The sequence below is a fragment of the Pantherophis guttatus genome, chromosome 5 (assembly GCF_059756535.1).
Source record: "Pantherophis guttatus breed Tessera chromosome 5, ASM5975653v1, whole genome shotgun sequence".
NCBI lineage: Eukaryota > Metazoa > Chordata > Lepidosauria > Squamata > Colubridae > Pantherophis > Pantherophis guttatus.
The window spans coordinates 60,254,817-60,277,998 of NC_142067.1; the positions used below are offsets into that span (position 1 = coordinate 60,254,817).

Sequence of the window (23,182 nt, forward strand, 5' to 3'; positions counted from 1 at the left end):
AGCAGTCTCAGGATATTCTCCCACAGGGAGGAAATGATCAGGATCCTTTACCTTCTACTTCAGGAGTAGTGCCAAGGTCTGGCTCCAGGTCTCCCCCCTCCCCCCCATCTACGATGTTTATGCCCACTGCAGCTGGAATCCGTTCTCAGGGTAGTTCTGAGCAAATTCTGTTTGCTGAATTGTGCAGTGCCATTGCACAGACTATTGCTCAAGGCGTTGATGATGCACTCAACCAGAGGGGGTGGTTGGGGCCCTCACAATCAGCTCCTGCTAGGACGGAGTCCCGCCTCAGCGTTATGATAGAAGTTATTTTGAGGATCAACTCTCTCCATGCCCATCTGTTCACAGCGAGGCTTCACTGGAAAGAGAGGAAGAATTGGGGGATTTTGAGCTTTCTGAGGAGGAAGGAGTTTCTCCAGATAGACCAGACCATTCGGGCCTCTTCCGCCCCACCCTATTTAAGATCTCATTGCTTAAGGCCAAGTCTAATGCCCATATGGGCAGAGTGGGGAGTTCCTCATGCGATCCCACTGATTCCCAAGATCCCTGTGCCAGTCTCTTTACAGAGCAGGTTACAGCACAAGAGGTAATTCCATCTCCTAAGCCCTTTGTAGATGTGGTGCAGAGGCAATGGGATCAACCTGCCGCTATTCCAGCCCCTAGTGACATTGATAAGCATATGTATACTGCGGAACAGGAGTTTGAGGAGCTACTTCAGGTGCCAGCTGTAGATGCTCCCCTTGCCACCCTAGCTTCCGCTGCCATTCTCCCTTCAGATACTGCTGATGAATTGAAGGCTGAGGATAGAAAGGCGGAGTTATCGGCCCGCAAGACTCATCAGGCAGCTGCTTGGGCCATAAGATCTGCAACAGCCGCTTCCTTTTTCTCCAGGACTTCCCTCTTATGGTTAAAACAGATGCGGGCCAGGGCCTCTCCTGAGGACACCTGGCTGCAGCAAGATAGTAGCAAATTGATCACTGCAACTGAGTACTCAGCTGATGCAACCTTAAATGCAGCCAAATTTGCATCTAGAGCCTTGGCTTCCAATGTTGCCTCCAGGAGATTGTTATGGCTAAGACAGTGGCAAGGTGACACAAAGTCAAAATGGCATTTAGCTGCTGCTCCCTTTAAGGGTCGCCAGTTGTTTGGGGATGTGTTAGATCCAATCCTAGTAGAAGGGAAGGATAAATGTAAGGTCCTCCCTCACACTTACAAGCGAACAGACAGAAGATTTTCCCCCTTCTATCGGAGGCAGCCCTTTCGTGGCTCTGAGGCGGGATTCACCGCCTCACAGTACCACAGGCAATATTCAAAAGGTGGTGACAGGGCTCAGGATAGACCAGCCTTTAGAGACAAGTCTCGCCAACTGCAGTCCAGAAGGCCCTTTAGAGGAGCCAGTAACCGGCCTTACCAATGCTCAAAATAACTCTCAGTCACAGATCCCCATTGGCGGCAGGTTAAGATTGTTTGCCAGCAAGTGGAGAGAGTCCACCACCGATAACTGGGCGATTCAAATGATCAGGCTCGGACTGATCCTAGAATTTTGTTCCAAACCACCTCGGAGATTTGTACAATGTCCCATTCCCAGAGACCCTACCAGGAAGGCTATGATGAGGGCAGAGATTCAATATTTATTGGACATCGAGGCAATAGAGCAGGTGCCCTTGGGGCAGAGAGGCTGGGGATTTTACTTGGTACTCTTTTTAGTTCCCAAGAGTTCGGGCAGCCAAAGAACCATATTGAACCTAAAAGACCTAAATGTACACATAAAGTACCACAGGTTCAAAATGCAATCTCTTCTCACTATCCTGGGTTGCATTCGGCAGGGGGATTTTTTGACATCAATCAATCTGAAGGAGGCATACCTCCATGTCCCCATCAGGCCATCCCACCGCAAATTCCTCAGATTTGCTTATGCCGGCCGGCATTGGCAATACAAAGCTCTGCCCTTCGGCCTTTCCTCAGCCCCGCGGACCTTTACCAAGCTGCTGGATGTAATAGCAGCACGTCTGCAGGCAAGGCCCATTCGTCTGCAGTGTTATCTCGATAACATATTAATACAGCTGTTGTCCCTAGAGCAGGCAGAACAGGACCTTCACTTCATGATCCAGACTCTCCAGGCTCATGGTTTTTCTGTGAACTGGGAAAAGAGCCAATTGACACCGTCTACCGGATTAACTCACCTAGGAGCGGTGATAGACACTCGATTATCTCAGGTCTTCCTGTCCCAGGAGAGAATAGACAGCATAAGGAAAATGGTAGGACAGGTCAGGTCCCTGGATTTAGTTCCCTTGCTCTACTCTCCCGCATATTAGGGAAGATGATATCCTGCCTAGCTATAGTCCCTTGAGCTTGGTTGCATTCACGGGCTCTACAATGGCTCCTTCTATCCAGCCAGAGGGCAAGCCAGAGCAATTCAACGGCCAAAATCAGAGTACCCAGGCAGGTTCTTCACTCTCTATCCTGGTGAACGTTGGTGGCCATGAAGGAGGGGTGTCTGTTTCAAGATCCTCCCAGACAGGTGCTGACATCGGACGCCAGCTTATTCGGCTGGGGAGCGTAGCTGAATTCCAAATTGGCCCAAGGCCAGTGGTCTCAGCAAGATTTACGCAATGACATCAACTGGCTGGAACTGAGAGCAGCTCATCTGGCGCTTAGTCACTTTCAATCGGACTTATACAAACAGCACGTACTTCTCTTGACAGACAATGTGACGGCCAAAGCGCATGTCAACAGGCAAGGGGGATCTCACTCCAGGATTCTGATGCGTGAGGCCAAGGAGTTATGCCATTGGTCGGAGAAACATCTGTTGTCATTGAAGGCGGAGCACATCTCCAGCATCTCCAACACCCAAGCGGACTGGTTGAGCCAAACAACTATCGACCAGTCCGAATGGATGCTCCACCCAGACCTGTTTCACCAGATTACGGACCGCTTTGGGATGCCGGTTCTGGACTTGTTTGCCAGCCCTCACAACACTCAACTTCCAAGATTTTTTTCACGATTCCAGACACCAACAGCTGAGGGGGTCAACGCTCTTCCTTGGTCATGGCCAGCCGGGCTATTGTATGGGTTTCCTCCGATACCCCAATACCAGGGGTCATTAGGAGGGTTTTGGACGAAGGAGCGGACCTCACTGGTGGCACCTCACTGGCCACGAAGGCCATGGTTTGCGGATCTGATGTCGCTGTCCAGGGGTTGTCCCTGGCAACTGCCACCAAGCGAGGTATTCCTCAGCCAAACAGCCCTTCAGCACCCGGACCCTCAATGGCTGCAGTGGGCCGTTTGGCTCTTGAACAGGAGATCCTCAGGAGAGACCAATTTTCAAGCAAGGTGATTTCTATGATGCTGACCTCCCGCAAAGCATCTACAAACAGAATATATGAGGCCACTTGGACTTCCTTTTGTCACTGGTGTGCCAAGGTGAAGATAGTTCCCACATCAGCAGCAGTTCCACAGATACTGGACTTTTTGCAGCTTGGTCTGGATAAGGGATTGTCAACCAACAGTCTTCACAAGCAGGTCACGGCCTTGGCCACCATTCTGCCAGGCGATGGTACAGTACCCCTTTCACAACACCCGAGGGTACATACCTTTCTGAGAGGGGTATCCAACCTTTTACCCCCGACTGTCCACAGATATCCGACCTGGGACTTGTCGCTCATGTTGCAGGCACTGATGTTACCTCAGTTCGAGCCCTTGAGATCTGCCAGCCTCAGACTTTATACATTTAAAGTTGCCTTCCTCGTTGCAATTACATCGGCGCGCAGGATTTCGGAGCTGGCAGCTCTTTCGGTGCATTCAGACTGTGTATTTTCCATCTGAATAGAGTCATCCTCCGTTTGGACCCGACTTTTGTCCCAAAAGTCAATACATGGTTTCACCGAGCACAGGAAGCTATTCTGCCAGACTTCTGCCCGAATCCCAGGCATCCATGGGAGAAGCGCTGACATACTTTAGATGTTCGCAGGGCTTTGCGGAAATACATTAAATGGACTGCTTCCTTCAGATGCTCAGAAGCCTTGTTTGTCTCATTCCAGCCCAGGTCAGTGGGTAAGAAAGTATCACCTTCCACCATTGGATGTTGGCTTAAAGCTTGTATTGCATTGGCCTATGAGCATCAAGCTTGGCCCACTCCATGCCGTATCACCGCACACTCCACCAGAAGTGCGGCCACTATGGCAGTTTGGGCCACTCAAGCTTCGATCCTGGAAATTTGCAGGGCAGCCACGTGGTCTTCGCCTTCTCCCTTAGTGCGAAATTAGAAGTTGGACGTTTTTGCTTCTGCAGAGGAAACATTTGGGAGACGAGTGTTACAGCGCATCCTGCCGGCCGAGGGGACCTGGGACCGTTCTATCTCCCACCCAACATTGATTTAGCTTGGGTATATCCCAATGCTTGGACTCACCAAGCAGCGCACAGGAGAAGAGACATACTTACTGAACATTCTTTCTCGGTGCGCTGCAGGTGAGTCCAATCCCACCCTGGTTTGACATGGTCTGGGGTCCAGGAGTGGTTGTTCTTCACTTGGACTATGTCTTCTCCAGAGCTGAGGTTCGTTGAAAAAACTGAGGCTCAGCTGGAAGGAGGGGCGTGGCCAAAGTTTTTGCAACTCAGTATCAGACCAATCAGAAGGAGTTGAACCCAATGCTTGGGCTCACCTGCAGCGCACCGAGAAGGAACGTTCAGTAAGTACAACGTCTCTTCTCTTACTAATGGAATATTTGGAGATTAGCTTAGTTCTAATACATACATAAGCTCTGTTTTTTGAGATTCTTCTAATGTTGCTTATCACATGCTATGTATGCCAGGATCAGAGGGAAGTAGTGATACAATTGTGTTTTTAAATTATGTCATGACAGACCTATTGAATATAATTACTTCCCAACAAAATTAATAACATTGTATTATATTTTTAAAAACTACAAATCACAAGTATTATATTTAAACTATATATATTTAGACAATCAAACCATTCCCCTCTTGGTAGTATATGGGATTCTTAAGGTAAAATTTCTCCTTGGAAGCCAAGGCTGTATTAATTGTAATTTACTAGGCCCAAAAAGTCAGAAAACATGAGGAATAGTTAACCTTCAACTTTATATAGAAAAACAATTTCTAGTCTATAGATTCTTGGAATTTGAACAACATAATTGGAACAACAGTGCTTACTGATGGTGATTTTCTTTGCTACATTAAGTACATAAAATTATGCATAGTATGTTTAGTCTCCAAATGGTTTTTCGATATATTTATTGCATGTAAAAGTATACTTATACACTAGTTTTGTTTATTAACTGAACAATAACTTTAACAATATAATAGAAATAATTTAAATTTTACTATAAAAATATAAGCTGCAGACCTTAAGAAATCTGGAATTTCTTAAGTCTGTCAATCATCCGAAAAGAGATAAAGAAAGACTAAACAATGAACATAATAAAATGTTATATATTTTGTCTTTGTCTCCTGAATAGTTCATATTGTAGCAAGAGAAGTAAGAAAAAGAAGAGAAAAAAGAGAAAACAAAAAGGCTCATTGCCTATTCAGTCTCATTTTTAACTAACCACTACATTCAGTATTCTTATTCTGAGAATGAACTTTTTAAAAAATCCTCTTGAAGGTCTTTTGATTCTAAAAACTGAAGTTTGCTAGTACTAAGACAAATCTTTGTCTTTTACACGAGAGTACATTTTCTATGTGAACTGCAATGCTCTGTTAATAGAACTCTTCCTGTTTCTAAAACAAGGGATTGGGATGAATGTGCACCTTGTCTTAATAGATTCATTATTTTAATTTTTATTTACATATTTTATAGTTATTTTTTTATATTTTCAGGATTTTTTCTTGTTTTATTAGAGAAAATTGGGGATTTTTTTTCAAATATGCCTTAACTCAAAAAGGATCTCCAAAAATATCAAGGAGTAAGACTACTTTTTGTATGAAAGTGTAACTTGCGAGTTTTGTCAGAGTTTTCTAAGTACAATTTAGGAAGATATATTTATACACCTGTGTTTCCCTGAAAATAAGACCCAGCCTTATTTTCTTTTGGGCTCCAAAATAAGGGCTTATTTTGGGGGGATGTATCCCCCCCCGTACGGGAGGCCCACTTCTTCTGCTTGCTTGCGGCGGGGCAGGAGGCTGCACGGTATGCCAGTGCCGCTGCCCTGAGGCAAGGGGTGCAGCTGCCTCACATGCCCCACATCAGCTTACCTCAGGGGCCCCGCAGCCAGGCATCCACATCCTGACATCTGCCTCGATTCATGGTGGCGGCTCTGGCAGCTGTGTCCCGTAGGACCCCATGTGTCCACTGGCCCATTTCTGCTTGCTCACGGTTGCAATGGAGGAGTAGGCTGAGTGACACGCCAGTGCCTTGGCCACAAGGCAGTTGTTGGGGTATGGATGGCCTGGCTGTGTGGGCCCTGAGGTAAGCCGGTAAGGGGTGCGTGGGGCAGCTCCACCCCCCTTGCCTCACCTCATGTTGGCGGCACCATGAACAACCAGATGGAATGGGTGGGTGGGTGGGTAGGCACTTAAGTAGGGCTTATTTTGGGGGTAGGGCTTATATTAGGCACATGCATAAAAACATGCTAGGGCTTATTAAGCATATAGATAATTATAAATGATTATTGGAGCAATTGAGACTAAGAGTATCTACTGCTAACTACTATATATGAAATCTTTAAATACAGAGAGAGTATGCTACTGAATGATATTCGTTGAGGGTGAACATCAGAGGAACACCACTATCATAACCTTCTGGTTGAGAGCTTCCTCTCACTGGGTTAGATTCCTGGGAGGGCTCTGTCCTTTGATAGTTTTTCTATCTTAGTTATGTCTGCAATAATACAACACAGAAACAGAGTGTTTTATTTTTCATGCCTCTTTGCTTTCCTGTATCTTCTATATATATAAAAGCGAAAACCACTCATGCATTAATCATGAAATCTCCAGAACTGTAAAGCCGACAAACTTGAAATTTGCCACATAGTTCCTCTTGGCTTCTAGGTGCTCACTAAGAAAGGATTTTTCAAAGTAACCATCAGAGCATTAGTATTTCCTATATTATTATAACACGCTCTGATGCTAATTAGTTAGAGGTTCTACTCCCCCTCCCACCTTGAAAATAACTCTGGAGAGAATGGAATAGCATAGGACAGGCTTCTGTGGGGCAAGCCTCATGGAGAGAAGGGGCTAGAAAGCCTGAGGGAGAGAAGGGGATAGGATAGGAGACGTTTCTGTGGGGCAAGGCTGAGGGAGAGAAGGAGAGAGGCTTCTATGGGGCAAGGCTGAGGGAGAGAAGGGGGAGAGGCTTCTATGGGGCCAGCCTGAGGGAGAGAAGGGGAGAGGAGAGGATCCTCCTACTTGACCTCTCAGCGGCTTTTGATACCATTGACCATGGTATCCTACTGCGATGACTCGGGGGGCTAGGGGTAGGGGGCACTGTTTTGCAGTGGTTCTCCTCCTACCTCTCGGGTCGCACGCAGTTTGTTTGGGCGGGGGGGCAGAGATCCTCCCCGAAGCCCCTCACTTGTGGGGTGCCTCAGGGGTCGGTTCTCTCCCCCCTGCTCTTTAACATCTATATGAAGCCGCTGGGTGAGATCATTCATAGTTTTGGGGTGAGATATCATCAGTATGCTGTTGATACCCAGTTGTACATCTCCACCCCGACCAACCCAGGGATGCCCTTTCCGTGATGTCTGAGTGCCTGGAGGTGGTGCAGGTCTGGATGGGTAGGAACAGGCTCAGACTCAACCCCTCCAAGATGGAGTGGCTGTGGTTGCCGGCATCTCATGGTCTAGTGACCCCTTCGCTCTTGATGGGAGGGGAGTTGCTTACTCCCTCTGAAAGGGCTCATAATTAGGCATCCTCCTGGACTCGCGGCTGTCCTTAGTGGACCATCTGACTACCGTGACCAGGGGGGCTTTTGCACAGGGTTCGCCTGGTGTGCCAGTTACACCCTTTCCTAGACAGGGATGCCCTCCGTACAGTCACCCAAGCTCTTGTTATATCCCGTTTGGACTACTGCAATGCCCTCTACATGGGGCTGCCCTTGGGGTGTACCTGGAGGCTCCAGCTGGTCCAGAATGCGGCCGCGCGGGTTGTTACAGAAGCTTCCCATTACTCCCATGTTACACCTCTCCTGCGCGAGCTGCACTGGTTACCGGTGGTCCCTCGGATCCACTTCATGGTGCTGGTACTTACCTATAAAGCCCTATAGGGTATGGGCCCGGGGTATTTGCAGGACCATCTTCTGCCTGCCTCCCACCGCCCTGTGCGCTCACATAGGACAGCCCTCCTCCGGGTGCCATCGGCCAGACAGTGTCGGCTGGTGGCGCCCAGGATGAAGGCATTCTCTGTGGCCGCACTGACCCTCTGGAATGGGTTACCCACGGAGCTCTGGACGGCCCCCGACTTCTGCTCTTTCTGCCGTGACCTGAAGACATGGCTTTTCCAACAAATTTGCTGATCTGTTGGGTAATTTTAATTGGGAGATTTTAGTATTGATTTTAGTAGTTATTTTTATTGTTTCTATTGTTTATTTGGTGAGCCGCCCCGAGTCCTTTGGGAGAAGGGTGGCATATAAGTATAATAAAATAAATAAATAAATAAATAAAATAAATTATCTTTCCATTGATATATAATTTTATGGTACTACTCCAAAGAAAAGTGGTGTTATTAGCTAATTTTAGAAAATACACTCTTCCCAAAAGGTTTCCGCAATTTTGGCCACTACTGTATGTATGCATGTATTTATGTATTTATATTCTGCCTTTATTATTTTACAAATAACTCAAAGAAGCTTTACAAGCCTTCAAAACTATAGGTTTGTTAGTTTGTGTTCCGCCTTTTTATTTTGCAAATTATTCATAGCGGCTTTACTAGCCTTTGCCAAATACCAATCCCATAGAATCACTACTGATGACACCCAGCTGGCATATGTAAATCATTTCCCCATCTCTTCCCCATGGAAGGAAGACCCACATCTAGCCCACCAGAGGACACACACACACCCATGGCTCTGCTTTCTTCATGGGACATAAATCCAGAATCCAGGTTGAAGTAAGTCTGTCTATCAATTGCTCCTCTGATGTTCCTTGGGCCAGTTAGTCAGTGTTCTTTCAGATCGGCCGCACTGCCATTTGCTTCTCTGGTGAGCCAGTAGCTCAGAAGGAAGGAAACTCTGGGGAGCAAGAAAGCTTCCTCTGGGACAGGCATCCTCTGCAAAGCAAGCAGTAAGCAATGATGGGCAAGCAAGTAAATCTTCCAACCTCAAACAGTTTGCTCTTGGTCACCATCTTGGTCATCATCAGTTGTTGACAGATTGCCCACATTAATCTATTGCTGCAAGTTGCATAGAAATTCATCCTTCAAATATTGTTTAATACTTTTGGCTGGTCTTCTATATACAAAAGTTTCCATTTTTTAATGTTTTGATAGATTGCAAATGCTGCGTAAGACCCAAGCAGAACATGTTCATTAGGCTGTACAAAACATTCCAAAATGCCACTCTGAAAATTGTGTTAGTGTGAGTGACATTCTTCTTCACAATTTTAAAGCAGTCTCATCCTCTGGAAGGTTCATGTAGCATTTTGAAAGCTGTCTGCCTATATATGCATGGAAAGTACTTCTGCAGAAACTGCAGTGAAACAGTGGTCATATCAGCAGTCCTGTTGCTGTCAGCCCCATAATAGTATAAGTCCAGACTATATGATTTAAAGTTCCAGTTTATAAAAGTATTTGTAGAAGCAAAACAATTGTATCTAGTTGTTATTAATTTTTTATTTCAAAAGAATAATTTTGATTATTACCCAGATTATTACCTACTTTTTCTCTTAGTAACTCAACGTTGACACTGTTATATTCACTTGTCTGAATTTTGAATCAGCATCTCTCTTTGTCTTTGCAAGGCCCATCTAAAATATTGACGTAATCATTCTAGTAATCATTAATCTCCCAAACTTCTGAAAGCCACAATAGAATTTCAGGAAAGGGATTTTTTTTATCCAAACTATTCTTTGTGTTGAACAGTGAGTATGAGAATAGTCACAGGGGGATTTCTGTCATTAAGATGTACCAAACAAATGACAAGCAGCCGAAATTGCCACCAATATTCTACACCAACTAGTCCAATATTAGTGTTATGAGTTGAGGCATTTATTTTCTTTGGGGGGTGAATTTAAGAGTTGTTTGCCTCCCAGGAGTTTGCTGCTTCTATTCCCACCTTTTTCAAAGAAAGGGGGTGGGGGGGAATCACTATTCTTCAACCAAATTTGAGTAGCATAGTCACAGAGTGCTGGAACTATATTGAGCCATTGTATTTGATAATTGACATCATTCAAGAAAGTTAATTGGAGTGGATTAATCTCCTTTTAACTTGGGGTCTTACTTTATTTCTACCCATCACAGGATTCTGAAAATGCTATTCCTGATGAATTTAGATGATTATCTTTTTATTGCTTTTTTTGAAACAAATCATTTTGAATAGTAGTTTACTTGGTAGTTTAAATCCTTTTTGGTTTAACAAATTAAAATGTAACTACTGTAGACTATCAAAAGATTTCAGTAGTCAGTGGCATCATTTACATATAAGTAAATTGCAATAGTTGGCTATCACAAAATTCTGAGAAAAGCCTAATTAATTGAACATAGGTTTTTTTTAAAAAAGCAAGAATGAATGAACAAATGAATTAGCTAGGGATTATCACATTTAGCAGTTACAATCTTATTCATGGAAGAAGTAACAGTACTAGTAGTTACACATCTTTCAGTTGTGGATTAATGCCTAACATTAATGCCTTGATTATGGCATTATCTTATTTTGTATTGATTTCTTTGAAACAGGAATCCTGGATGTATATTGTTTATGTTAATCTGCATGTCAACATTTAATTTAGAATTTGCAGAATGGATACTAAAGAACACCAACAGAAACTCCAGGACTTTAATAAAGCTTTAAAAAGTTTACTTAATAAATTGCCCCTAAATACTTACAATATTAGCAGGATACGACCTCAGTCAGCTGGGTGAGTCCTAATGCCAGGGAAAGTTCATGTTCTGGAACATGACTCATGAGGAAGCTGGGAAAAAGGTGTAAATCATATAAACCTTTTTCCCCACTCTCCCCACCCTTTGGAATCCTCAGCTTGGTTCTGGGATAATTAGCAAGGGGAAACAATGTTTGTATTATACTCATTGGAAAGGAAGAGATTACAAAAGAATACCGGTAAGCAAGCAAACAGTGGGGAATACATATTGAAAAGAATGCCTTGGCATGGTGCTTCTGGCTTCTTAGGATACAAAAGGAAGCTTTGGGGATGAAATTGATTAGAATCGTGCCAATTTCAGATAGCAGTGCAAGCCAAAAAGATGTTAATTAACTAATCAGAGCAAAGAAAAGCAGTTTAGGAAGTGAAATTCTGTGGTTTGGGGGAAAGGAAGAGGGAAATACAAAAAATACGAGTTAAGCGGTCAGCCTCAGGATAAACATGCATCTCAGTTTCCTAAGAAATGTACCAGTACTATTTGTCCAGTGAGTAGAATTGGTTGATTAATGTGAATAAAGTGCTGCTCTGCCAGAGACTACATGTATTTGTGCTGGATCATATATAGTTTGTAAGTAGTCCTCAACTTATGATAATAATTGGAACTGGGAAATTCATTGATAAGTGGTACAGTCAGTAAGTGGGGCATCATTATATCCAATTTTACTATTTTTTTTTGCCATGGACATTAACTAATTCACATGGTCATTAAGCGGTTAAGCACATCTAGATTCCCCATTGACTTTGCTTGTCAGAAATTGTCTCAGAAGTTCACAAATTGTGATCACGTGACTGCAGGATGCTGTAACCATCATAAATGTGAGCCAGTTGCCAAGTGCCTAAATCACTATCATGTGACCATGAGGGTGGTGCAACGGTTGTAACTTTGGGATTACTTTGTTCAGTGCTATCATAACTTCAAATTGATGTTAAACAAATGCTCATAAATTGAGGACTACCTGTATTTTCTCCCAAATATCCAGAACTGATACAAGGTTGGATTTGTACAGAGTAGTTGGATTACTGAGAATGAACTGGTGCTATAGCTGATGTTGATTGTGGTGGAGGTAAAATAAAATATTCCCAAGTATTTGAAAACCACAAAGGAGAGAAGCCACCATGTTGCTACCAAACTCTGGTTTAATCAATTAAAAATTGATTGTGACTGAATATTCAAATGTGTGATATTCCAATAATTCATGTATCTATATAAACATGTACAGGTAATCCCAACTTGTACAACCATAATTGGGACCAGAATTTTTGTTGCTAAGCAAGGTAGTTAATTGTACAAAGGTTTTTTTGCCACTTTTGTTAAGTAAATCTAGCTTCCTGCATGGACTATGATTGCCAGAAGCTGATTGGAAAGGTCACATGACCCCAGGTTGCTGCAATCATCATAAATACATCCAAGTTGCTAAGCACTCAAATTTTTATCGTGTGACTGTGGAGATGCTATGACAGTCATGAGAGTGCGTACTACCATAACTCATTTTTTTCAGTGCCATTATAACTTTTAATGGTCGCTAAACAAATGATTGTAATTCAAGGACTACCTTACGCTGTAAAACAGCCATTTAGATGTAGAAATATATGTTGTATAGATAGCTAAAATAACTTATGCACTAGAAAAGAACAAAACCAGAAAATCTCTTATTCTGCTAGGGCAGTGAGGGCGAATCTTTTCGGCACCGAGTGCCCAAACTGGAACGTGCACGCACGTGCGCCGGAGCACCAGAAAACCAGCTGGCTGGAGTGCCGGAAACCCAAAGACCAGCTGGCAACAGCGCGAGTGCCCGCACAGAGGGCTCTGTATGCCACCTCTGGCACGCGTGCCATAAATTTGCCATCACAGTGCTAGGAGCAGCTCCAGCACGTGGCTCATCAGTGTTCCTCTCCATTGCAGCCACCATCAGTCAGCTAAGTGACAGCTGGATCCCGGCCTCCCGTAGCTCTGCCAATCAGCAGGCTGGCTGACCAGAAACGGCACTATTGCTGCCTCCTCTGTGTCTGCTGCCTCTGCCAGGGAACACTGGAGCCTTCGTCAGCATTCCCCAAATATCACCACCACCTATCAACGGTTGAATCAGCCTCCCAGAATACTGCCGATCAGCTGTTCCAGGCGGCAGGGATTGCCGCCGTTTGCCGCACGATATCGCTGATCAGTGGTATTCCGGGAGCCCAATCAAACCGCCTTTCGTCACTGCTGCCTGTTGCCACCGCCGCACCAACCTCCTCCCCCCCTGCCGCCACCACGGCCTGGTCTGTGACGCAATATGGAAATGCACAGCCATTTCCACCCACTTTGGGGGACAAAAAAGTGTGTCTTATGGAACAAAATATACTGTATCTTCTTAATTTCTTATACATGTGCTAGTTAATATTTATATTATGCCATTGTGTATTACATATTGAATTGCCATAAAATAGCTGTATGGTTATATAATATTCAATTGTCAAAACTTTTGCAAGCATTTAAAACTAATGTTACAGCAAATATTTAATTATAAGAATATAATTAGGAATATATCATCCTTGTTACTTTTGTTATGATGTTTAATGATACAGAAATTACTGTCTTCAAACAGATCTGAAGAGGGAAGCAAGTATCTGTCACATGCTGAAACATCCTCACATTGTTGAACTTTTGGAGACCTATAGTTCTGATGGAATGCTATATATGGTTTTTGAATTGTAAGTTTTAAATTCCTCATATTTTTTTGAGATTTTCAGTTATTCTAGAATGCCACGTATGGTTTTCACATTGTAATTTGTACATGTGTATATGTGTGCATAAATAAATATGTGTATTATGTGTAATCATTATTTGCATATTCTGTTCAAATTGTAACTACCATAGTTATATCTGACCAGAGGAGAATAATGTGATCAGTTAGGGAAGAGAATAATGTCCTTTAAATTACCGTATTTTTCGGAGTATAAGATGTACTGGAGTATAAGACGCACCTACCTTTTTTGGTGAGGAAAAGAAGAAAAAGAAATCTCCCTCTGCCTCTGAGTAATTTTGCCTCGTTGCAGCAAACAGCCTGCTTTACTTTCATTTTCATTTTCAGCATAGCTTGATTAGCACAAGGAAAAAAAAAATCTGCTCCAGCAATTTACCTCTTTTTGCAGCAAGCAGCAGAGTCCTGTGCAAAGCAGCTGAGAGCAAATCAGCTGAGAGTCGGGAGGCCGATCCAATCAACTTGTGCTAATTAGGCTGTGCTGAAGCTGAAAGGAATTGTTCTTTCAAGGAGGTAACTGCTGCGAGGCAGAGGCCAAAGGGTGGGGACCAGTGGGGTGGGCAGGGCTACATTTGGTGTATAAGACGCACCTAAATTTTTACCCCCTTTTAGGGGGGAAAAGGATGCATCTTATACTCCGAAAAATATGGTAGTGATCAATACTATACTAAGAGAAAATACACTTTCATATTATGTTTGCTTGCATTCTCTACTCTACTCTACTCTCCCAACTCACAGCTTACATTTTAAAAGTAATATAAAGAGGAGGTAGGAATGAACATCCAGAAAAAAAACTAACCCACAGAAAAGCAGAAAAACAATAGAGGCTTGATAATCATCCCAAGCCTAGGTTGGGGATCAAAGCTAGTTTTTCAAAGATTTTCAGAACAAGTGCAGAATACAATAAGAAAACTAAAAAACCTGAAAATATGAAATAAGGAAAAGGAATACAGATAGGTCACATAATGCAGTATTCTATTTAATGCAAATTGTTAGTTGATGCTGAGTCATGTTTAATGCAACCCAAATTTCAGTTTATATGAGGTTAATGCGTAGGCAATTGAGGCTAGTCCATAAGGAAAGTAAGATATTGTCAAGAGAAAATAGTAATGTGCAAGTGAAAGAGTTCATTCTCAAGGAATTTGGAGATACCTTTTGAGAAAACAAAACATTATGGATGCTGACCCTAACCTTAATTAAAGTATGCCATTTGCAGAAATGTGAATAAATCACTTTACATCTACCAACATATGTATGAAGTTTTAAAGAAAGAGATAACAGTTCAGTCTAGGCTGCTAAAAGTTTTTGAGAGACAATAAAGGTGTTTTTGTTACTGTATACTTATCTTTAGGAATGATATTTAGATTTTTTTTTGTTTTTACTTTGTTCTATAACTACTAAGACTTGTTAACCATAAAATTATATATATGTGTGTTAAAGATAAACCTTTAATATTTTATGTCTATGGAGATTCTCATTCATCCAGGTCATAGTTGTCTCAAAGGTGCTTTTTTTCTAGAGACAACTGGACTTTCTTGCTTCTTTTTGAAGACATTTCGCTTGTCATTCAAGAAGCTTGTTCAGCTCTAACTGGATAGTGGGGAATGGAAGGATTTATACTTTTTGCAGACAGCTGGTCATTTACATTCTTTTAGCGAGTTGTTGAGGCCACCTGAAGGTTTATCTGTGTCTTTTAAATGCAGATGGACTGCTGAATCTTGTCTTGTCCTTGTCATCTATCTCCAGTCTACAACAGTCCTTTCAACAGTTCCAAGGCTCCATATCTATTTGCACTATTCAGGTGACCCCGAGGACACAGATAAACCTTCAGATGACCTCAACGACTCTCTAAAAGAATGCAAATGACCAGCTGTCTGCAAGGAGTAAAAATTCTTCTATTTCCCACCATCCAGTCAGAGCTGATGAAGCTTCTTGGATGAGAAGTGAAACATCTTCAAATAAAAACAAGAAATCCAGTTGCCTCTTGAAAAAAAAAACACTTTGGGGTTTAATATTTAATATTTATAATTTTATTGTAAGTTATCCAGAGTTGCTTTGGATAGTGAAATGGGTGACACATCAAATAAATAAATAAATAAATCAGCATAAGGAGATAAATTCTATAGTATTACCGGTAAGCATTTCCTGGAAAAAAAATCACACCTAGGACTACGCCTCTTATCTAGATATATAATTCTAGTTTATATATCTGGAATTCCTGTTCTGCAGTGTGCAGAACTTTAACCTTTATTTAATATTAAATATTAAAATTAACAAGAATTAGATAAAAAACTAAACAACAAGAGCATGTGGTACAATGGTAGTATCTTCCCTCTTAATCCATATCCACCTCCAGCATAAAGCTTCCCTAATCAAGGCCCCAAACCAACTGAGAAAACCAGCATAAGACCAAAAAGGTTGTGGGGGGAGTGGACTTTACCTCCAGAAGCAAGATGTTCCAAAGGGTAGGGCCCACATAGAAAAGGCTCTACTCCTAGATCCCGCCAACTGAAATCCCTTAACTAACGGGACCCATAGCATGTCCCTTCTGCAAGACCAAGTGGGGATACTAATCCCATTGGGGCTTGTTATTTCGATATATTATTTAACACTGATTTTAAATTGATGTAAATGTGTTCATTTTTTTTTTTTTTTTAAAGGTTTTATCTTGGTTAGTAATATTTCGCTGGGTTGAACATTTTGTTTCTACCAAGTTTTTTAAAATTTATGTTTAGTATAATTTTCATTCTAGAAATAAAAAACCACTGATTATTTGGGAAGAATTTGTTATACATAGTTTTCATTTTTAGGAGGACTAGTCAAATACTAAGATTATCAGACAGTTTGTCACTGTTATCTGCCAAGTATTTGACCTTTTCCATTTTGAAACTCATAGAAAAAAAATAAGTTACAACACCACCTAGTGTCCAAGCTAATGTATAAACTAGCTGGGAAAATGGATTATTGAGATTCCACAAAACACTAGTAATCAGAATATAAGCTCTGTTTTAAGTTTTAAGATGAAGAAATTAAAATATATGTGTTATGTATATAAGTTTTAGCGGGAAGTTTGAATAAACTAGCCATCAGCTGATTGGCTGACCACCACAGCTGCAAGGTATATAAGGGGAGCTGTTTCCCCAGGTCAGTTGCTGGATTCTCACTCTACATTAAAGAGCTATTGTCACTCACTGCCTGGCTTGCTGCGTCCTCCTTCACCCCACTTAACATTGGCGATGAAGGTGGGATTTTGAGGCCAGAAGCCACGGAAAGAGCTGAAGCCACAAGCCAACAAGAGAGCTGCAATCCCGAATCCAGCCATGCGAGCGAGCAGAGTACCTGGAGAATCTACCGACGATGTCTGCCTACGTACCGCCAGTGCCTTTCAACCCAACGGAAGAGAAGGGATCCTACATGTCCCGCTTTGAATGCTTCCTGGTGGCCAGCGATCTACAGGGGCTGCCCGACGTGTGAAAGAAAGCCCTGTTCCTGAGCCATTGTGGACCCAAGGTGTTCGACATGGCCAAAGCCCTGTCGGAACCAAACTCGGTCCACACCATCTCGTGGCAAATGCTCCAGACGCTGCTGAAGGACCACTATGCCCCGACACCATCGAAATACATCCAGTGGTATGAGTTCCAGCAACGCATGCAGCAGGAGGGAGAATCGTTCAGCGAGTACATCGCTGCCCTGCACAAGGCTGCAAACCAGTGCGAGTACCGAGATTTAGATGAGATGCTCCTAGAGCAACTAATCTGCGGAGTGAGAGATATTCACTTGCAGAGGAGGTTGCTTGCAAAGACGAATCTAACATTGAACATCGCACTAGATGAGGCAAGGGCTCAAGAATCCTCTACCAAAGCAGCCGAGAGACTACAGGGGACGACACAAGTCAGAACTGCACAGAGGTCAGCCCCGTTTCATCAGGAGACCGTATGCACGGAGAGCGAGGAGGAGTCGGATGAAGAGGTCTGCCAAACCGAACAGGACCGGCAGGACCAGCGAGGTCACCTAGACGCCTGTGCCAGCTGTGGGGGACCCCATCCGCGCCAGACCTGCAAGTTCCGGGATGCCATTTGCCGGCAATGTGATCGGAAGGGTCACATCGCTAGAGTCTGCAGATCCAAGCAGACTCCCAATTACAAGCCACGGAGCAACGCTAGCCAATCAGAGACGGCGCAGAGGAAGAAGACCAATCAGAAGGGTGGCCACAGGATGGGCGCGAAATCCGAGGACCTCGAAGCCTGCACCATTCGAATCGGCCGGACCTGCACATCCCCCGGAGAGAAGACCTACACAACGGTCAAAATCGAGGGACATGAGTGTGTAATGGAGATCGACACTGGATCCCCAATAACCATCATGTCCTGGGACAAGCTCAAGAAGGCCGTCCCCAGCATCCAGAAATGGCACCTACGACACCAGCGGCTCGGACTGCGCGATTACCAGGGGAACCACATCCCTGTGGAAGGAATCTGCGAGTTCCAGGTGGAGTACAGGGAATTCCAGGAGAAGCTTCCCCTCACCGTGGTCAGCGGAAAGCTCCCAAGCCTCCTGGGCATGGACTGGTTCAGGGCCCTGGGCATGGGATTCACCGGAGTCCGCAACGTGCGAAGCACCCTGAAAGACGACCTGATGCAGGAGTTCCAGGACGTGTTCGACGAGCAGCTCGGCAAGTATGTGGGACCCCTATCTCGTTCAGTCTCGACCCCAATATTGCCCCCATCAGGTTGAAGCCCAGGCTGGTGCCATTCGCCCTAAAGCCGAAGATAGATGTCGAACTGGACAAATTAATTAAGCAAGGGGTGCTAGTGCCAGTCGATCATGCCCAGTGGGAGACCCCATTCATGACCCCCATTCCTGACGGGTCTGTGCACATCTGTGCAGATTACAAATGTACGATCAATAAGGCTCTCCAGCAGAGCGCTTACCCGGTCCCGATCGTACACCATCTGCTGCATTCCCTAGGGCCCAGAAAGATCTTCGCAAAACTAGATCTTGTGCAGGCGTATCAGCAGTTGCCTGTAGATGGCGCTACCGCAGAGGCACAGACTATAGTTTCGCACAGAGGTGCCTTCAAGTGTACCAGACTCCAGTTCGGAGTCAGCATAGCTCCCGGACTGTTCCAGAGCACCATTTATTTTATTTATTTTATTAAATTTCTATACCGCCCTTCTCCAGAAGGATTCATGGAGCGACTGTTACAGGGGATCCCTGGGATGGTTCCGGATTTTGATGACGTGCTCGTCACCTCAGAGGACGAACAATAGCTAGGGGAGAGACTTAGACAAGTTCTAGGAAAGTTCAGAAGTGCAGGACTCAGGGTCAAACGCAATAAGTGCATGATCGCAGTCCCTTCTGTGGAATTCCTGTGGTATCAGGTAGATGGAACCGGCATACACCCCACTGAGAACAAGATTAGGGCGATCCAAGAGGCCCCCACCCCCAAACACAAGGTGGAACTACAAGCGTTCCAGGGACTGTTGAATTTCTACGTGATTTTCCTAAAGGACAAGGCAACAGTAGCGGAGCCCTTGCACAGACTGTTGGCCAAGAAGTCCACATGGGTTTGGGGGAAGGCTGAGGCTATTGCGATTGCCGCCGTAAAGAAACTCCTGTCGGCCAAGAGTTTTCTAATCCAGTACAACTCTACGCTTCCCCTTGTTCTAGTCTGTGATGCGTCCCCATTCGGCGTGGGGGCCGTCCTGAGCCATAGACTACCGAACGGTCTAGAGGCACCCATCGCCTACTACTCCCGGACTCTTTCAAGCGCCGAGTGGAACTACAGTCAATTTGACAAGGAGGCCCTTGCAGCCATCTCAGGAGTCAAGAAGTTCCACAAATACGTTTTCGGCAGAGACTTCGACCACATCAAGGACCATTGCCCCCTTCTGGGTCTCATAGCAGGGGACTGACCCACCCCGGCAGCCCTGTCCCCCAGGATGACATGCTGGGCCATCTTCCTGGCAGCATACTCCTATCGCCTGGTACATCGACCAGGGTGAGCATGGGCAACGCCGATGCCCTCAGCCATTGCCCATTACCGGACAAGATAGAAGACCCCACACCCGGAATCCCAGTCCTGCTGATTGATGTCTGGGACTCGGGACCCATCACGTCAGCAGAGGTGGCAAGGGCTTCAACCAAAGACCACGTACTTCGGAAAGTCACGAGTTGGGTCACGAGGGGATGGCCAGAAAAGACTGAGGGCGGGGAATTCAAACACTTTGCTAACAAAAGAGGCGAGCTGACAATGCAAGCGGGTTGTCTATTGTGGGGCGATTGGGTCATTGTTCCCTTGTGCCTAAGGTAAAAATTTTGAATCTGTTGCATAAGGGGCACCCCTGGATCGTGAGGATGAAGGGGTTAGCTAGGAGCTATGTTTGGTGGCCCCAAATGGATAAGGACATCACTGAGTGGGTGGGGAAGTGCCAGCCCTGCCAAGAATCTAGGCCAGACTGCCCTACGGCACCGGTAAAGGAATGGGAGCGCCTCAGGGTCCCTGGTCCAGGATCCATATAGATTTTACTGGCCCATTCCATGGGCAGATATTTATGGTTGTTGTGGATACCTTCTCAAAGTGGCTGGAGATTAGATTTATGAAAGCCACTACCACCGACGCAGTCATCAGGGAGCTAAGGCAGTTGTTCGCCACCCATGGCCTACCGGACATCTTAGTTTCAGACAACAGGCCCCAGTTCACGGCCATGCAGTTTGAGGGGTACTTGGCGGAGTTGGGGATCAGGCACGTACTCTCCGCCCCATTTCATCCGGCTAGCAATGGATTGGCGGAGAGATTTGTGAGAACGGCTAAGGAAGCCATCTCATGGCTAGGCCCTGGAGACTGGCAGGAAAGAATAGACAGATTCTTAATGGCCCAACACGCCAGACCATGTACCGCCACAGGCCGAAGCCCAGCAGAACTTCTAATGGGGAGAAAGCTCCGAGGAGTCCTGGACAGGCTACACCCCAGCTATTCCCCTGACAACTTCAGAGGGACAGATAGGAAGCTTAGAAAGTTCACTTTAGGGACTCCAGTACACGCAAGAAATTACGGGAATGGGCCCCTATGGGAAATTGGGACAATTACGGAGGTAACCGGGCCCAAGTCTTACAGGGTAGACATGGGAGATGGGAAGTTTTGGCGCCAGCACATCGATCAGTTACGGAGGCGACTAGCCGCCAACACAAAAGCCATCCTTGACGAACCGCTCCCTAGCTACCAACAGAACTCCAGAGCTAACTCAAGCCTGATTCAAATGGAGGATTTAGCAGGCAGCCCCGAGATCCAGCGACGCCCCATCGCGGAAGATCGATCAGCCGAAGAAGTCGCCGCCCACAATGAATTCTCGGAGGTTCCATTGGCGGAGCAGGGAGAAACAGGGAGTTCCTCCGACTCACTCGACGCCACACCTCCGACTGAACTGCCCAGGTCAACTAGGGTGCGGACATGCCCCGGTCACCTGCGGACTACGTATGCTTATATCCACCCTAAGTGACTTCTGGGAGGGGAGGAGTGTTATGTAGATAAGTTTTGGCAGGAAGTTTGAATAAACTAGCCATCAGCTGATTGGCTGACCACCACAGCTGCAAGGTATATAAGGGGAGCTGTTTCCCCAGGTCAGTTGCTAGATTCTCACTCTACATTAAAGAGCTATTGTCACTCATTGCTTGGCTTGCTGCATCCTCATTCACCCCACTTAACAATATGCCTTCATATCATATATGTCATTTGAAAAAGAAAATCCAAGGAACTATCCCATAAGAATATTCTTGGCATTTTAGTAATTGTATAAAATATTTAGAAAATGTTGTCATCTAAATATATATTAGTTTTGGGGTAGCTTTGACTTTAAAATATTTTTCTCCAAAAATACATGGGAATTTTAACTAGTAATATGACACAGACCATTAGAAATGTTTGTTTGTTTGTTTATTAAATGTATATCCTGATTTTCATTCTGGAATTCAAGGTAGCATACATAGCACTTTTCTTTTCCCCAGTAGCTGTATAAAGTAGGTTGGCATGAGAGAGAGTGACTGACCCAGCATCATCCAATTACTTCTGTGAATAAGAATGAACTATTTTTCCTATTAGCCCCACATTTTAATCACTATCAAAAAGTAACTTTTTCTAATAATAGTTATTATAAGATATTTAAATGAACTTTTAAAAATGTAAGGAAATTTACAACTGGTACATCTATATTAGAATTATCCATTTAAAACAGTAATGTACTATGCAATAGACAACACTAGCAATACTGCCTTGATACTTCAAATATACTGTATTTTTCAGAGTACAAGATGCACTCCCCCCCCCCAAAGAGGGTGAAAATTTAGATGCGTCTTATACACCAAATCTACCCCCGCCCACCTGCCAGCCCCTACCCTTTGGTCTCTGCCTCCCAGCAATTTACCTCCTTGCAGCAAACAGCCGGTTTCAACTTCAGCACAGCCTGATTAGCACAAGCAGCTGATTGTCAGTTGGATCGGCCTCCTGACCCTCAGCTGTTTCAGGCTGCAGGGATTGCCATTGCCTATTGCCACTTGGGCCTCCGCTCTTTGCTGCAAGGAGGCAAATTGCTGGGAGGCAAAGGCAGATTTTTTTTTTGTTTTCCTCCCCAAAAAAGGTAGGTGCGTCTTATAGTCCGGAGCATCTTATACTTAAAAAAATACAGTATATTTTGATAAGGTGATTCCAAAGTCAGAATAAGTACTGGAAGAGAAAATGCACGTCTTTGATGGGTGAAGAAATAATTCCTTGATAAACCAGTACTAGCCTTTTGAGGTTCTGGTATAAGAAACAGACACACTACCTTATTGCCTTATTGTAGTTTAATAGAATAATGGAATTTTGGAATCTTGTCTAAATTTCTGTCTGATCCATCTTAAAATCCATGCATGATTATTTTGAGTCTTTTTTGTGCTTTCTTCCATTTCAGGACTGTTAAGTTCTTCTCCAAATTCAGTCTCTCCCGCCTTCCTTCATTAATACTGTCTCATACCTTTCCCAGGTTCTAACTTCTTTTTACACAGAAATGATGGATTAGAATACTGCATTTTAATGAATTCAACAATTCATTTGATAATATTGAAACTAAGTTGTCAAAATGTTAGCACCCATGTATAACAAAGAAATTGGCCAATAACTTTCCACAGGATATTTCAGAATTCCACTTTCAGAATTATTTATTGTATATAAAAGCATTACTGAAGGAAGGAAGGAAGCTTTGTTCTAAACGGCATCTTTGAAAACTTCCAGCAAAGTAGAAACAAGAAAACCAATAAATATTTTCTATCAGTCTATAAAAAATTGTTGGGATCATAATTGGATTGTTTCATTTTGTTTTTACATAAATTCAAAAATTGAGCTGCCATTGTCTTACAAAA

At 44.1% G+C, this 23,182-nt stretch overlaps 2 protein-coding genes across 23 annotated transcripts in view; both read left to right on the plus strand.

Moving 5' to 3' along the window:
* The window catches only part of CASK (calcium/calmodulin dependent serine protein kinase), a 294,102-nt gene that overhangs the window by 108,973 nt on the left and 161,947 nt on the right, over window positions 1-23,182 (plus strand). For all 22 annotated transcript variants that reach the window (XM_034423848.3, XM_034423849.3, XM_034423852.3 and 19 more), the window contains one exon: window positions 13,634-13,739. In XM_034423848.3, coding sequence (XP_034279739.1) covers window positions 13,634-13,739 — 106 coding nt within the window. The remainder of the gene's footprint in view (window positions 1-13,633; window positions 13,740-23,182) is intronic.
* LOC148113402 (uncharacterized) lies at window positions 16,438-21,534 on the plus strand. The gene has a single exon (XM_087895214.1). The coding sequence runs from the start codon at window positions 17,309-17,311 to the stop codon at window positions 18,521-18,523; it is 1,215 nt and encodes a 404-aa protein (XP_087751340.1). The 5' UTR covers window positions 16,438-17,308; the 3' UTR covers window positions 18,524-21,534.

Bases quoted from the DNA above. Each gene is read 5' to 3' on its own strand.
- LOC148113402 (XM_087895214.1), top strand. From the start codon at position 17,309: ATGGCCAAAGCCCTGTCGGAACCAAACTCGGTCCACACCATCTCGTGG.